At 39.8% G+C, this 15,877-nt stretch overlaps 1 protein-coding gene across 1 annotated transcript; it reads right to left on the bottom strand.

The window, feature by feature from the left end:
• Window positions 1-530: 530 nt before the first annotated feature.
• LOC138370545 (uncharacterized) lies at window positions 531-11,677 on the bottom strand. Its single transcript, XM_069334930.1, has 5 exons — window positions 11,523-11,677; window positions 11,297-11,410; window positions 11,133-11,189; window positions 10,761-10,954; window positions 531-536 (listed from the first exon to the last, which is right to left on the bottom strand). Exons 1-5 carry the CDS (start codon window positions 11,638-11,640, stop codon window positions 531-533), a joined length of 489 nt encoding a protein of 162 aa, XP_069191031.1. The 5' UTR covers window positions 11,641-11,677.
• Window positions 11,678-15,877: the final 4,200 nt, after the last annotated feature.

The raw sequence follows: 15,877 nt of genomic DNA, 5'->3' as shown, positions 1-15,877 counted from the left end.
ACCTTTATTTACTTTACGCCCGGCCAGCCAGTCGGCTCTTAATCTTATCTTATCTTCATAATATCTGGACCGTCCCTCCTCTCTCTCTCTCTCTCTCCCTCCTCTCTCTCTCTCCTCTTCATATTATTCCCTCTTCCTATTTTCTGACATACTAATATTTTATTCCTTTTTCATTAACCAGTCAGTTTTATACAAATCAACCGAAGCATCTCAATGTAACCTTTAATACTGAAAACTGCCTCAGAGACTATCTAAGCTGGCCCCAGCTACCTGCCCCAGGCTATCTGCCCGAGGCAATCATCACCTGATTACCTGCCCCAGACATCCACCAGTCATTGTCGGCATTCGCCACCGTAATAATTTATATATATATATACATTAAGCGTTAATAAAACTTATTTATTTATTTATAATTTATTTAGTCATCTAATTCATAGTTTACACAATTTATAATAAACGACTCATTTAGCCCGAAGTTCTAAGAAGCTCGCTCCTCAATCCGCTTGTATAATATCCGTCCTATTCACTCTTCATCTCTGTAAATAAAGAATAACAGTTTCAGATAGCGTTTACACATGTACAATATTTATCATACACATAAAACCTCAAAACAAATGCACTCACCATTTTCCATTAGATAATTTGTTATAGCCTCATTCAGCCAGTCGTCTCCAAGCACATTTTCCAACAAATATCGCTCTTATCATAACACAGCGTTTCATAGCAGCTCGGCATATTTTTAAATAAAGCATAAGATAGCCTCATTACGTTCCTATCATTCTGCATATATTCTCCATAAGTAAAACTAGTTTCAAATAGCTTTATTGCAGTTTTTAGATCCTTGTTTGAAAGATGGTAACAGAAAAACATCGCATATAGCCCGCATACGTAAGTATTTAAACTCTGAAGTCTCTCTGTAAACGTGTATACATCACAGTCTTTATAATAATTTAAAAACTCTGAAATATATGGCGAATACACATTTATTCCATATGAATCGAGTATAACTATTTTCCGTTTAGATTTATATACAGCAATCCAGTGACCCATTACTTCCTTAGAGTCTCTTCCTAAGGTATTTATTATAAACATAATCGGCCTGTCCCGTATTTGCTTCATTATTCTATATATATCCGTCGCTAAATAGCATCCAATATATTTAGCTTTACTACCTTTCATATTGTTCAATGCCGTATTAATTTGTTTGCAGTTCATGCTCTTGTATCACACACAACTCGCCTATCTGAATAAATTCTCAAAACTCCCGTTGTAATTCCGAATAAAATAATAACTTTATTTGATTTCGCTGGAACAGCAAATTCTAATGTAATTCTCAGGTTGCCCGAAGCCTCTATAGGAAGGGTATCTCTCAATTCCTCAGGCGTTAGTCTAAATGCCAGTAATGTTCTTCCTTTTATAAATGAATTATATGTCAAGGTATTGCAAGCATTAAAGCCTACTGTATTTTGAGTCTCGTAGTATAGTTTCGAACATTTATTCGGGAACTTGCAAGTTATATTAAATAAGTTTGTCCCATCACGTGTAATATATACATTAGATAAATCGCAGTGATCGAAATAAAGTGGATTAAGTGTATACGCTCCTGATATTGCTTCCATATCCATCATCATAATAAATAATTTATCTGGGATAATGCTCCCCCATGGCTGGTCAATACTTAATCTCTGCTGCCCATTACCGAGAATGAACGTCTTATGGAGTGTCTTATCAAACGTATATGTAACTGGTGTATTTTGTTCAGCCAGAGCTCTATTAATAGCCTCCAATCCAGATGCAAATGGAGTTATCCGATCAATCCACATTCTAGCTAGTTTTATGTTAAACTTATATCCAGATTCAATACTGTTTATAACCCACGGATCACTGTTAAGTTCTAATCTCAAACGAATATCAATTCCATCCAAAAGATATTCGCTCAAAGTTGTAATGTCCAATAGCAGTTTAAAGCAACAATTTACTCCCTCAGTTTTTAACTTTACAAATCTAGATTTAAGGTCTTCGGAGGCATTCTTAAAATAATCTACATCATATTTTTCAGGGAAAACATCATTATAGAAATACGTCAGTTCTTTAAATCTTTCAGCTTTACATTCAGAAAGCGTCGTCATTAGCTTTACATATGATAAATATGAAAATAGTGAATTAGTTTCCACCACTTGCTCATTTAAATAAACAGTTACAGCTTTAAACATTGTCTGGGACAAACCATTGACTATTGATGCATTTTTAATATCCGCTAAAGCCGTAATTCCATCAGGTCCCGTTAATTCAACCATCAGTTCTAGCGTCAAGCTCGAAAGATCAATAAATTGACCCTTAACTCCCGGGATACGGAATTCAATATAAGAGTCTTTAAATTTATTGTTAATACTTGAATTCACAGGTAAAATATCCTGTGTCTGTCTTGAAAATATAGTACTTTCAACCATTCTATGAGGACTAACTTTAGGAAAGCCATCGCTTATAGCAGCTGTATAATTTTCTAAAGGAACTTGCAATGCTGCACTAGGAGCATTTACACTCATCATGTCTGCGTCTAGCATACAACTAGTACTGTTTTTATGAAAACACGTCTTTATATCTATCCATTTTCTTTATATAGGCAGGTCTTTTCGTTTTTCTTTTCGTTATTCGGCCACCTGCTAACAATTTAGGACCTATACTTTTCAATGTTTCCATACCGCGTTTTCTAATTGAATCTTTCAAAGTACCTTGACCAGCATTTATATCCTGCAAAACATTCTGTCCCATTGTCAATGCTGCTGGCATTATAGTTTTTAATAGGAAAGGAGTTGCTCTACGAGCTAGACCAGTTAAGAAGCTTAATATTCCACCTCCTCTTAAATGCCTTCTATCAAAAACAGTAATATCGCCCAGTGCTCCGCCTCTCTTCCCTCGAGGAGCGATAAATCGCTCTACCTCGTCAACAGACAGCGGTACAAACCCGACCCTCATGTTTAAACAGGCCAAGAGAGAATGATAAACTCCCTCTACTCATGCCATTATATATCAACGGGTCTAATATGTAATACTGCAATCGTACATCCATCCTTTTCAAAATATACAGGCTCCCCATCTTGATCTGTTAATCTAATACTGATGCCATCAATATTAGTCGTATTTAAAGGTTTATATAATTTCCTGTGTGTTACATTACTTTGAAACGAAACAACATCCAAGATATTTACAATCTGATTACCAAACATGGTGGGCTGCACCTTATCACAATATACACACAAGAAATCTATACGGCCTCCTGGCCTAGGATGATAATAGCAAGTATCTTGTACAAATAACCTGTTATTAGGTGGCTTATTCATAATAAAAATGTCATAGGCTTTACCTACTTCAGCTCCAATAACTTTACATATATTTCGACCGAAAGATAAAGAAATTCGAACAACTAATTTTCCATCCTTTGTAATAAATAATTTTAACAACTTCTCACTAAATAATGCATTAAACTTAATTCGATTAATACTCGAATCATATTTCATATAAACGTCCCCGTGATCTGGGAAATTATAATTAAGTACGGGTCCTATAAAACTCAGTGAACCTTTTGAAAATATAGTAGAAATTTCTCTATTTAAAATAGTAGTTAGCTCTATGCAATTATCACTGGCTAAAATATCCGACTTTAAAGTGAAAGATGTATTCACCGTACTCAAATCAGATAAATTTTTATTAGACACTAGAAGTTGAACTGAAATAAAACTTTCCGGGTCATTCCTCCTAACAGCGAAATAAGATGGAGGCAGGAATATATTCTTCAGGCACACTTCATAAGCTTTATTAGGGTCTAAAGGCAGCTGATTATGTAATCTATTTTCAAAAGCATTGGGAGCATTGTTTTTAAATACATCAGTATCAGAGTTACTCGCTGCATATATAACGTAACTATCCATCCTGTAGACTAATAGTAAATGATAAAAATAAACAGAAACTCACCTTAATATGATATCCAGGTAGACTCTCCTTCATCTACAGCCTTGATCTTCCTCTTCAAACTTGGAGGAGAAAACACTTGATTTTTCGCATCTACATTTCTAAATAAATTCTTAGGTGTAGATGTCAAAGAGTAGAACAACTTTGCAATTGGCAGTTTATCTTCTGGGAATAACAATTTCGGAGTGCACATCCTGCCTATAACGTCATCAACAATATTGAGCCCAGTAACTGGCGATGTAATGTTCCCTTCCTCATCCCACTTTACAAGTCCAGTTGTATTAAAATAATTTAACAAGGAGACAGCAAAATCATAATCCTTAAGCTTTAATCTTAAGTCTATCAAGTGTTGTATAACAGGATTTGTTCTCACTGTCATCGTAGGCTTCTCAACACTTACTGCCGTAGGCTTCTGTTGATCAATAGCTTTTCGTGGTACAAGATAGAATTCTTTCATTATTCCTTATTAAATAGCCTTGAAATGAAATTTATAGCTATGGGAAGTAAAATGCCCAATAAATTACCTCCTCTTTTACTTGTTAATATGTCTTTCTTGAGTGAAATAGCTTTCTTCTTACAGGCTAATGTATGGAGTAGAGCTCTATATTTAGAAAGTCTCTTTAAAATAGGCTTCCCAACTTCAATTTTATTTTTTAAGAAATTATTAAATATTTCTGATAAGCAAAGTATATGTTCCTTTTTAAGAGTCTTAATTAACTTTTTCCTAGAATTATAACCTAATCTAGCTAATAGTTCAATAAATCCACGATACTTTCTAACTAAGGGCTGCTTCTTCATAGTTTCTTCACGTCATCTGAATTCACCCACTGATCAAATGAACTGTCGTAACCGACGTATCTAACTTTATATAAAGTAGTATTACCAACTTTACGTTTACTTATAATTCTCTCAATTTCAAATGTATCTGACAAGTAGGTGGGAGTCAACTCCTCTCTATAAAATCCGCCTTCTATAAGTCTATTATTTAAGTCCTTTAGATAATATAAAGGCACGGGTTGTTTAGTATCAATTTGAGCAATTGTAAATATTTCCTTAGTGTTCTGTTGATGAAAACCTCTTTTGAACTTTGAAATACGATTAGATAAGGCAAGCCGTACTGTATCTCCTACAGACAGATGATTACTGATGCGTGGCTTAGTCTGCTGCTCTCCTTTATACATGAGCTTAAATTGCCTAGTCACATCTCGAGGCGAAGATAAAGCATGTACATCAATAGGTATTTTCCCCTTTAATCCTCTATGTGGTGTTCTATTATACGTTTTAACCATATCAGGTAATACATTTATATAGGTTAAGGTGTTATAAGCCGTTAAATATTTATATATCTTAGTTTTCAATGTTCTTATAAATCTCTCTGCAATGCTAGCTTTAGTTTCCTGAGAAAATACACTGTACAGATCAATGTTTTTACTGTCTAACAATCGTTTCATATATTTATTATAGAATTCACCGCCCTTATCAGTGTTAAGCTTCCTTACACCTTTTGATGAAGGTAAATCCAGAACAGCTTTCATGGCTTCACTTACACTCTGACCTGATTTAGTGGATAGTGGAACTACATGTGCAAACCTTGAAAATATATCAACACAAACTAATAAATATTTAATATCATTGTTGTGCTTAGCTAACAATGTCATATCAGCCAAGTCACTGGTAAAGAAAGCTTTAGGTCTAGGTGCTAAGATACGTCTTCGTTTAAATTTACGTTTTTTTAATAGATGTAAGGTATAAGCATTAGACGTTTTTAAATAGTCTTTCACATCTTTTATAGTTATTTCAGGGATTGTTTTCTTTGCAGCCTTATACAATTTTAAAACGCCACCAAACCCACCTATGGACTTGGGGTCATTGTATATCTTATTAAGAGCTTGTGTAATGTTCACCATTGATACACTATTTCATATGGGGGTTCATTTACAATATTTCCCCTAAATATTATGGATTCAGGTGTTTTAACGCCCAAGTCAACAAGTAAATACCCATACTGTCAAGAAATCACTTTCTTATATATATCTAAAAATTTCTTGGCATCTTGTTTTCCGAATATTTGTCTGCCTAATGTTTCTATCTGGGACAAGTCTCTTGATTTAAGCAGAATAAAATGAGAAGCATTTAAACTTATAGATCTAGAAAATTTCCCACTGAAAAATATATTTTGGGTTATAAAAATAACAGAGATGTTCTCATGCCGTCCCTTAGTAAATATATCACTTACTATTTTAGAGTTTGTAGATTCAACATACAAGTCATCATAAACAACTAATATATGAGATGTATCCTCTGGATCACGATCATCTAAAGGGTTTACAATTTCAGAGTAAAAAGATATCTTATGTTTAAAGAGTGGATTAGTTCTCAACTCTTTATACCCGCTTCCACAGATAATTATTTTGCAAAGTTTTGCTGATATTTCTCTATCATTTTAGCACATAAATAGCTCTTCCCACCATTTGAAAATCCAGCAATAATAATTCTTGATGGTTCACTAAATATATTCAACTGGGATTCAGTAATAACTTTTTTCTGCCCTTCCATGTTGCTAGGATTCAATAGACTAACTACAAATATATAATGAAAGGAGTATTTAAACGAAATCTACATTCGAGTTTTATTTAAACATAACCAATAAAATCATAGTCATAACATATCCAATACAGTAATAACATCATAGAATATACAATATCATAACCAATAAAATCATAGTCATAACATAACCAATACAGTAATAAAATCATAGAATATACAATATCATAGCCAATAAAATCATAGTCATTTCATATCCAATACAGTAATAAAATCATAGAATATACATTATTATAGACATTTGAATCATAGTCATTTTCATATCAAATACAGTAATAAAATCATAGAATATACATTATCATAGACATTAAATCATAACATATCCAATACAGTAACAAATCATATCCAATACAGTAACAAATCTTAGTCATTTTCATATCAAATACAGTAACAAATCTTAGTCATTTTCATATCAAATACAGTAACAAATCATAGCCAATATAATATAAAAGACATTTGAATATAGTTATAGATAATACATAGACAATACAGTAACAGACTTAGTTGTTGTTAGGGAATAATTGCTGAGCGACTCTATCCCGCTTTTCCCAAAGATTAAAAATGGGGAACAATTGACGTCTCGGTTGGGGATTATCTACAATTACTGGATCCCCTACCTGCACCTCTTCCTCTACCTGTACCTCTTCCTGTACCTCTTCCTCTACCTGTACCCGTACCTCACGCTCTGGAATGTCTGGGTGACCGTAAGCTAATGACTCTGTGGGACTAATGAGGTACCTCTTGTCATCAAAAGCTGACAGACCGCGCTTAGTTGTTTTACACGTGCATATCTGTCCATTAACATTACGAATAGATCGGGATATAAAATTAAAAGTTGTATTTGTCTCTAATGTGTTCTGAAAAGATGCATGTGTTATTTTCTTTTGTTGGTGATAAGGAATCCCTTTACATTTACATAAATGTTCATTATCAAGGGTTAGGAGAGAGTAAGTTTTAGGCTTGAGTGCAATTAATTCAGTTATGATTTTCTGCTTTACTTCTGACTTGAGGAGTCCTAGTTCACCTTTGCGAGTAGCAGAATACATGGGATGATCTTTGTCAAAATTACTGAAATCCATATAATCTACTAGAGGAGCTTTTGTCATTTCTTGGAAAGCATCTTTACAGGTCAGAGTAAATATAAATGAGTCTGTATCCGTATAAATTAGTCTAGCTCTCTCCCCATAATGGGCTTTAACTACATTATACCAGAACTCGTATAAACGCCTCTTGGCTATCTGCAAGATCTGATAACCCATGTAAGAAGGAGTGGTAACTTTAAGGATGTCTTTCATTACTGTACAGAGAACCCTATCTTGACCTAAAGAGACAGCTCGTTTATACAAAGGGTTTCTTGCATGAGTTAAGAATGAATGTTTTGTCGTTACTAGATGGTGAGTATTAGCATATCTAGATATATTTGTCATTGATTTCCCGTACAGACTGTTACTTATGAGTTTAAAGGCTTTTCCTTTAACTTTACAGGTGGTATTGGCTCGTTCTCGAATGTTGGTTGAAATAAAATCTTTTAAATAGGGAGCCTGATTAAATTCATAGATTGTTTTTACTCGTTCAACTTCTAGTCCAAGTTTTAATAGCAATTGCAGGAAATCAAGGCTTACTAAGTAGTCGTTTTGGGGCAAGTGGGATGCAATTAACTTAGTATTTTTAGGTGGGAGCTTACGTTTTTCATCATTAAGGGTTTTCTTACTGTACTCTGACAAAAACTCCTCCGTTATATTAGTATGAGACAGTACAAGGGGCAGATCATCAGTATACCTAGCTACCTCGGGAGATACATGTTTTGTATCGCATAAAATCCAATAGCCTTTGTCTTGATTACAGGGGATATGCTGTAACCCTTGCCCTAATAAGGTATCCCGCTCAAGGTCAGTTAATTGTCTAATCCCTCCCTGGGGAAGTACCTCAGCCATGCACGCTGCATATAAGCTGTTAAAGTCGAGGTACAAAATGTGAGTATCGTCATCAGAGCTAGGGTTAGATGTAGTGTGCTCGTTAACAGCCTGTGTAAATTGTCTAATGGAAGATGTGAACCCTCCTCTAAGATTCCTTCTCAACAAATCATATATATTCTGATCATACACATAGTCAAGTACAACTTTTGATTTAAATAAGAACGCATCCCAAGCGTAACTAGGAAGTGATACATAGAAAACAATATCTAGTTCATAAATTTCTTTCAGTGATGTTCGCCAAAGTGTAAATATATCAACTAGCATTCCCACGTCAACTTTTAAATATAACATGAGGTAATCCTTGATGTTTGTACAGTTCCCTAAATTAAATACTTTAAGAGCATTGTTATAATCTTCTTCAGACAGTGGAGAGTCATGTAAAACATTGAAAAACTTATCTCGCGAAGGGAGCTGAGGTTCGTCTAACACGTCCATGGAAGAAATATAATCATAACATAGGCTTTGTTTACCTTTAATTAACAGAGCTTTAGCTTCATCGGATACGCCATTTAGTATGTGTTCAGTGTACTTGGTGGGTTTCTTACCGGCAACGTGCTCGCTTGCTAAAGTTCCTAATGACCCATTAAGGAGAGCTAGGCTATCTAGGAATTTAAGTTTACCTATGATGACTTGCATAAATTTCAATCCTTCCTTGGTTAGAATTTCTACATTGCGGTGAGGATTTTTGGACAGTTCTTTAAGTATAATTCCAAGATCATAGGCAGCATTATGGGAAAATGTGGTCAAGTATCTACGAGCATTTTTACATTGTAAATTGCAACGAGCACAATAAGCACCTAAGTAATTATTTTCCTGAATAGCATGATTATGATGTCTATGTTTATCTTTCTTATTCTTGAAAGTTTGATGACACAATTGACACGTATTTTGGCTTTGAAACATTCTTTCCTGTTCTCTAGACAAGTTCTTAGGGAAGTTGGGGAGCTGAGCATGAATAGCTTTCCATGAGGCTTCTAGCTTTGTAATAAAATGATTGACAGCGTCTGGGCCTACGTATGAATACGTATCTACGACATTGAATTCCCTGTCTAAAATCATGTAAGCATAAGCAATTGCTTTATGCTTACATTCCACCATGCCTCTAGGATTTTGACGGTCTAATAGACATTCAAAATCGTAATAGGCGGTGTGAGTTGGGCTATAGGTCCTACCGTAATTTTTAAAACTGATTTTATCATTAGTGTTATAGAATGAAAATACTTGGGATACAGTGCATGACTCTTCGTGAGCCTGAATTTCATCTAAGGGAGCATGCAAAAGACAAATTTTGCAGAATTTATGAGTGTTAGGAATCCTTTCAGAATGGTGGTTAATACTCTTTACAAATTTATCAAAATCCTTGATCAGACAGAGATGCTTGCCTTCTAATAACAACAAAGGGACTTTATCGGCATACTTTTCCTGGCTTTTCCTAGCTAAACTAAGATAGTATCTGTTACTTTCATGAGTTACTGTATAAATATAAATAGAAATTTTGTTAAGCTTCTCTATTTTCTTAAGGTTATCAAATGATACGGGGAATCTGATTTCATCTGCCCATACTACGAATCTTCTACACCATCGAAGGTTTTTGTAGCACTTTCTAACGTTATTCATAGTCCTGCCCATTGCTAAGTTTTTATACGCTGCAATGCACTGTAACAAACACTCATCTCCTTCACTTTCAGGATTAAATACCGATTCTTTACCCCTTAATTTCGCAGGATATGGTACGTAAGATCCAAGGTGCATAGGGTGGCGAATATACGAAAAATTAATGGCAAAGCCTGACATGGAATGAATTCCTACACTTGAGGATTGGACATTTTTTAGGCATTCGTCAATTTTAGCAGACATTTCGTCAACCCATGAATTTACAAGAACTTCCACCTCTTCCTGTGTAACAATCTGAGTTTCGCCTCTAATTGAAAATACTTCGTCTAATATTTCATATTGATTGTCGGCATGATTAAGTTTTTGCAAAATTAGGCTTACATCAGGGTAAATGTGAAATGAGGGAGGGAATTCTTCCTGTATTTGTCTGAACTGATTGTCTATATATTCTATAAAAAATTCCCTATACCTATTTATATATACGCTGGGGTCAGCGTCTAAATGTCCGGGAATGGAGAACGAATGTCTCGAGAAAGAACCTTCGAAATGGTTAATGACTTCTAACACTCGCGGAACAACGTTATCTAAGTTAAGTACCTCTGGGGAATCTGGAGCGTTGACTTCTTCATCTGATATGTCGTGAACAGGGGGTTGATTGTCTTCTTCTTCTTCATCTGAAGATGCATGCTGGTTGCCGTCTGGTGCATCTTCTTCTAGCTCCTGGGACAGCTGGGGTTGACTGCGTACAGGTGTGCTCCACTCAGAGGGTTGGGTTGAATCCAGGGGCGATTCTGTAATATAATATTAACAATGAATAAACATTAAGAGGAAAACAAATTTGAAACATTAAGAGGATTTGAAAACCTTAATAGGAAAATATCGTGTAAATAAGAGGAATTATTAAAAGGGAAAGCAAAAAGTCTAAATAAGAGGAAAACTGAATTACAGATAAATAATAATATTACTTACGAGCTGGGATGTTGATTCCACCAAGTATGAGATTCTCTTGATCACGAATAGGAACTCCTGTAATGGAAACATTTTTGTATGAGTACTTATTACTTGTTTATACACTTGTTAAAATATACAATTAATAACTTTTTAAAATTACGAAAATTATTGTGAAAACGTACGGTTATTTATGATGCGACGGCGCTTGGGTGGAGGTTCAATGACGTTTCTGGCTTCGGTGGGAGGTTCCCGGTTAACGGAGAAACGACAGTATGGGCAGGAAGTAGAACCATGAACTGAAATGAAAATAATATATATAAATTGACTGTCTGTATGCATGTATGTGTGTTTCGGATATATATTTTCTTTGAAAGTTTATTGAATGTGCGAGAAAAAAGCGGTACTTACGATTTGCACAATAGAGTTGCCCACAGCTGGTACAGGTTACGTCAAAATGTCCAGGCGGTGTAGGCCCGTTGCATCCTATACAGTATAGTCTGCATTCTTGAAGAGCGTTGATGGACATTTCACCTAGGCATGTTAAACATCGTGTTTGACACACATGCCCGATTTCGTTGTTGTTGTTGAGAGGAGACAGGCACAGAGGACACACTGACATGATGATATGACTAGACTGGGGGAACCTTGTGAACAGGATGAAGATTGAATGCAGACTGAAAGTGTAGGCCTCTGAGACTTTGGCGATCTGAGGGGGCCCCTGAATGAGCGTAATAACGATAGTGCGCCCCTGAGTGAGCGTTTGGCTGTTTTATTAATAGCGAGAATGATTGGCGAATACTGGGAATAAACTCTTTTATTATAAATTGTGTAAACTATGAATTAGATGACTAAATAAATTATAAATAAATAAATAAGTTTTATTAACGCTTAATGTATATATATATAAATTATTACGGTGGCGAATGCCGACAATGACTGGTGGATGTCTGGGGCAGGTAATCAGGTGATGATTGCCTCGGGCAGATAGCCTGGGGCAGGTAGCTGGGGCCAGCTTAGATAGTCTCTGAGGCAGTTTTCAGTATTAAAGGTTACATTGAGATGCTTCGGTTGATTTGTATAAAACTGACTGGTTAATGAAAAAGGAATAAAATATTAGTATGTCAGAAAATAGGAAGAGGGAATAATATGAAGAGGAGAGAGAGAGAGGAGGGAGAGAGAGAGAGAGAGAGGAGGGACGGTCCAGATATTATGAAGATAAGATAAGATTAAGAGCCGACTGGCTGGCCGGGCGTAAAGTAAATAAAGGTGACGCGAGAGATTGCGAGGTAAGGGGGGAGGGAGGGGGTGTGAGGTACGAGACTTGAAAACCCTGACTTACACAGGTGATTTTCTAAATTTATATGAATAACTAAGGCTTACATAGACGATTTTTCTAAGTTGAAAACATGTAAAACATGTCCGTAGAGTTCTCCTGGAAACCCTAAAGCGCTACATACGATACTTGAATTTGTCCCATAAGGCCTTAACAAACTTCTATGTCTCGGAAATTATTTTTCTCATAAGAACTTTAACAAACTCGTATGACATTATTTTTCATTATAAGAATTCCCTAATTCCAAATCTGTGACTCCCCAAATTCACCTGAAAACCATGGCAACGCACAGGCCCTTTTTCCCCCCCCCCCCCAAATTCACCTGAAAACCATGGCAACGCACAGGGGAATTTTCTCCCAGAAAAAAAAAATTCCTCTGTGCGTTGCCAACCCTACTACTGTACACTGGGTGACAACACATATTGTGGGTGCCACACTGGGTGACAACACGTTGTGGGTGCCACACTGGGTGACAACACGTGTGGTGGGTGCCACACTGGGTGACAACACGTGTGGTGGGTGCCACACTGGGTGACAACACGTGTGGTGGGTGCCACACTGGGTGACAACACGTGTGGTGGGTGCCACACTGGGTGACAACACGTTGTGGGTGCCACACTGGGTGACAACACGTGTGGTGGGTGCCACACTGGGTGACAACACGTGTGATGGGTGCCACACTGGGTGACAACAAATGTGGTGGGTGCCACACTGAGTGACAACACGTTGTGGGTGCCACGCTGGGTGACAACACGTGTGGAGGGTGCCTCACTGGGTGACAACACGTGTGGTGGGTGCCACACTGGGTGACAACACGTTGTGGGTGCCACACTGGGTGACAACACGTTGTGGGTGCCACACTGGGTGACAACACGTGTGGTGGGTGCCACACTGGGTGACAACACGTGTGGTGGGTGCCACACTGGGTGACAACACGTGTGGTGGGTGCCACACTGGGTGACAACACGTGTGGTGGGTGCCACACTGGGTGACAACACGTTGTGGGTGCCACACTGGGTGACAACACGTGTGGTGGGTGCCACACTGGGTGACAACACGTGTGATGGGTGCCACACTGGGTGACAACAAATGTGGTGGGTGCCACACTGAGTGACAACACGTTGTGGGTGCCACGCTGGGTGACAACACGTGTGGAGGGTGCCTCACTGGGTGACAACACGTGTGGTGGGTGCCACACTGGGTGACAACACGTTGTGGGTGCCACACTGGGTGACAACACGTTGTGGGTGCCACACTGGGTGACAACACGTGTGGAGGGTGCCTCACTGGGTGACAACACGTGTGGAGGGTGCCTCACTGGGTGACAACACGTGTGGAGGGTGCCTCACTGGGTGACAACAAATGTGGTGGGTGCCACACTGGGTGACAACACGTGTGGTGGGTGCCACACTGGGTGACAACACGTGTGGTGGGTGCCACACTGGGTGACAACACGTGTGGTGGGTGCCACACTGGGTGACAACACGTGTGGAGGGTGCCACACTGGGTGACAACACGTGTGGTGGGTGCCACACTGGGTGACAACACGTGTGGTGGGTGCCACACTGGGTGACAACACGTGTGGTGGGTGCCACACTGGGTGACAACACGTGTGGAGGGTGCCTCACTGGGTGACAACACGTGTGGTGGGTGCCACACTGGGTGACAACACGTGTGGTGGGTGCCACACTGGGTGACAACACGTGTGGAGGGTGCCACACTGGGTGACAACACGTGTGGTGGGTGCCACACTGGGTGACAACACGTGTGGAGGGTGCCACACTGGGTGACAACACGTTGTGGGTGCCACACTGGGTGACAACCCGTGTGGTGGGTGCCACACTGGGTGACAACACGTGTGGAGGGTGCCTCACTGGGTGACAACACGTGTGGTGGGTGCCACACTGGGTGACAACACGTGTGGTGGGTGCCACACTGGGTGACAACACGTGTGGAGGGTGCCACACTGGGTGACAACACGTGTGGTGGGTGCCACACTGGGTGACAACACGTGTGGTGGGTGCCACACTGGGTGACAACAAATGTGGTGGGTGCCACACTGGGTGACAACACGTGTGGTGGGTGACAACACGTTGTGGGTGCCTCACTGGGTGACAACACGTGTGGAGGGTGCCTCACTGGGTGACAACACGTGTGGTGGGTGCCACACTGGGTGACAACACGTGTGGTGGGTGCCACACTTGGTGACAACACGTGTGGTGGGTGCCTCACTGGGTGACAACAAATGTGGTGGGTGCCACACTGGGTGACAACACGTGTGGTGGGTGCCTCACTGGGTGACAACAAATGTGGTGGGTGCCACACTGGGTGACAACACGTGTGGTGGGTGCCACACTGGGTGACAACACGTGTGGAGGGTGCCACACTGGGTGACAACACGTGTGGAGGGTGCCACACTGGGTGACAACACGTGTGGAGGGTGCCACACTGGGTGACAACACGTGTGGTGGGTGCCTCACTGGGTGACAACACGTGTGGAGGGTGCCACACTGGGTGACAACACGTGTGGAGGGTGCCATACTGGGTGACAACACGTGTGGTGGGTGCCACACTTGGTGACAACACGTGTGGTGGGTGCCACACTTGGTGACAACACGTGTGGTGGGTGCCACACAGGGTGACAACACGTGTGGTGGGTGCCACACTTGGTGACAACACGTGTGGTGGGTGCCACACTGGGTGACAACACGTATGGTGGGTGCCACACTGGGTGACAACACGTGTGGTGGGTGCCACACTGGGTGACAACACGTGTGGTGGGTGCCACACTGGGTGACAACACGTGTGGAGGGTGCCACACTGGGTGACAACACGTGTGGTGGGTGCCACACTGGGTGACAACACGTGTGGTGGGTGCCACACTGGGTGACAACACGTGTGGTGGGTGCCACACTTGGTGACAACACGTGTGGTGGGTGCCACACTGGGTGACAACACGTGTGGTGGGTGCCACACTGGGTGACAACACGTGTGGTGGGTGCCACACTGGGTGACAACACGTGTGGAGGGTGCCACACTGGGTGATAGGATCAGAGGGCGGGAAAACACTGTCCTCACAAATGGCTGTAATTAAGTTACTTCGCACACTGGGGATCTATTGTTTAGCCACTACTTTACATCCACGTAGCTTTAAACTTGTGGATGTGGATGGATGGTAACGATAATAGCAGGTGGCACCCGTGCAGTCTGTGTCACTCTGCTGAGACCATGCTTAGAATCACACTTAGAATCTCTCGTTTTCACTCGTAATTTCGTTAATTCTAATCTTCATGACACCGGATTCTGGAGACGGTACTGCGAATATGGAATAGAGATATCGAGCTGAGCTTAAGGTCGCGTTTAGACGGACTTACCTTAGTTGTGGCCGTAACTAAAGCTTTCACGTTCTTCTAAGTGTGGCTACACCGTC

This window comes from Procambarus clarkii, chromosome 32, assembly GCF_040958095.1.
Source record: "Procambarus clarkii isolate CNS0578487 chromosome 32, FALCON_Pclarkii_2.0, whole genome shotgun sequence".
Taxonomy (NCBI): Eukaryota; Metazoa; Arthropoda; class Malacostraca; order Decapoda; family Cambaridae; genus Procambarus; species Procambarus clarkii.
The sequence above is the reverse complement of the archived record's forward strand: the minus strand, read 5'-3'. Positions and strand labels throughout refer to the sequence as shown.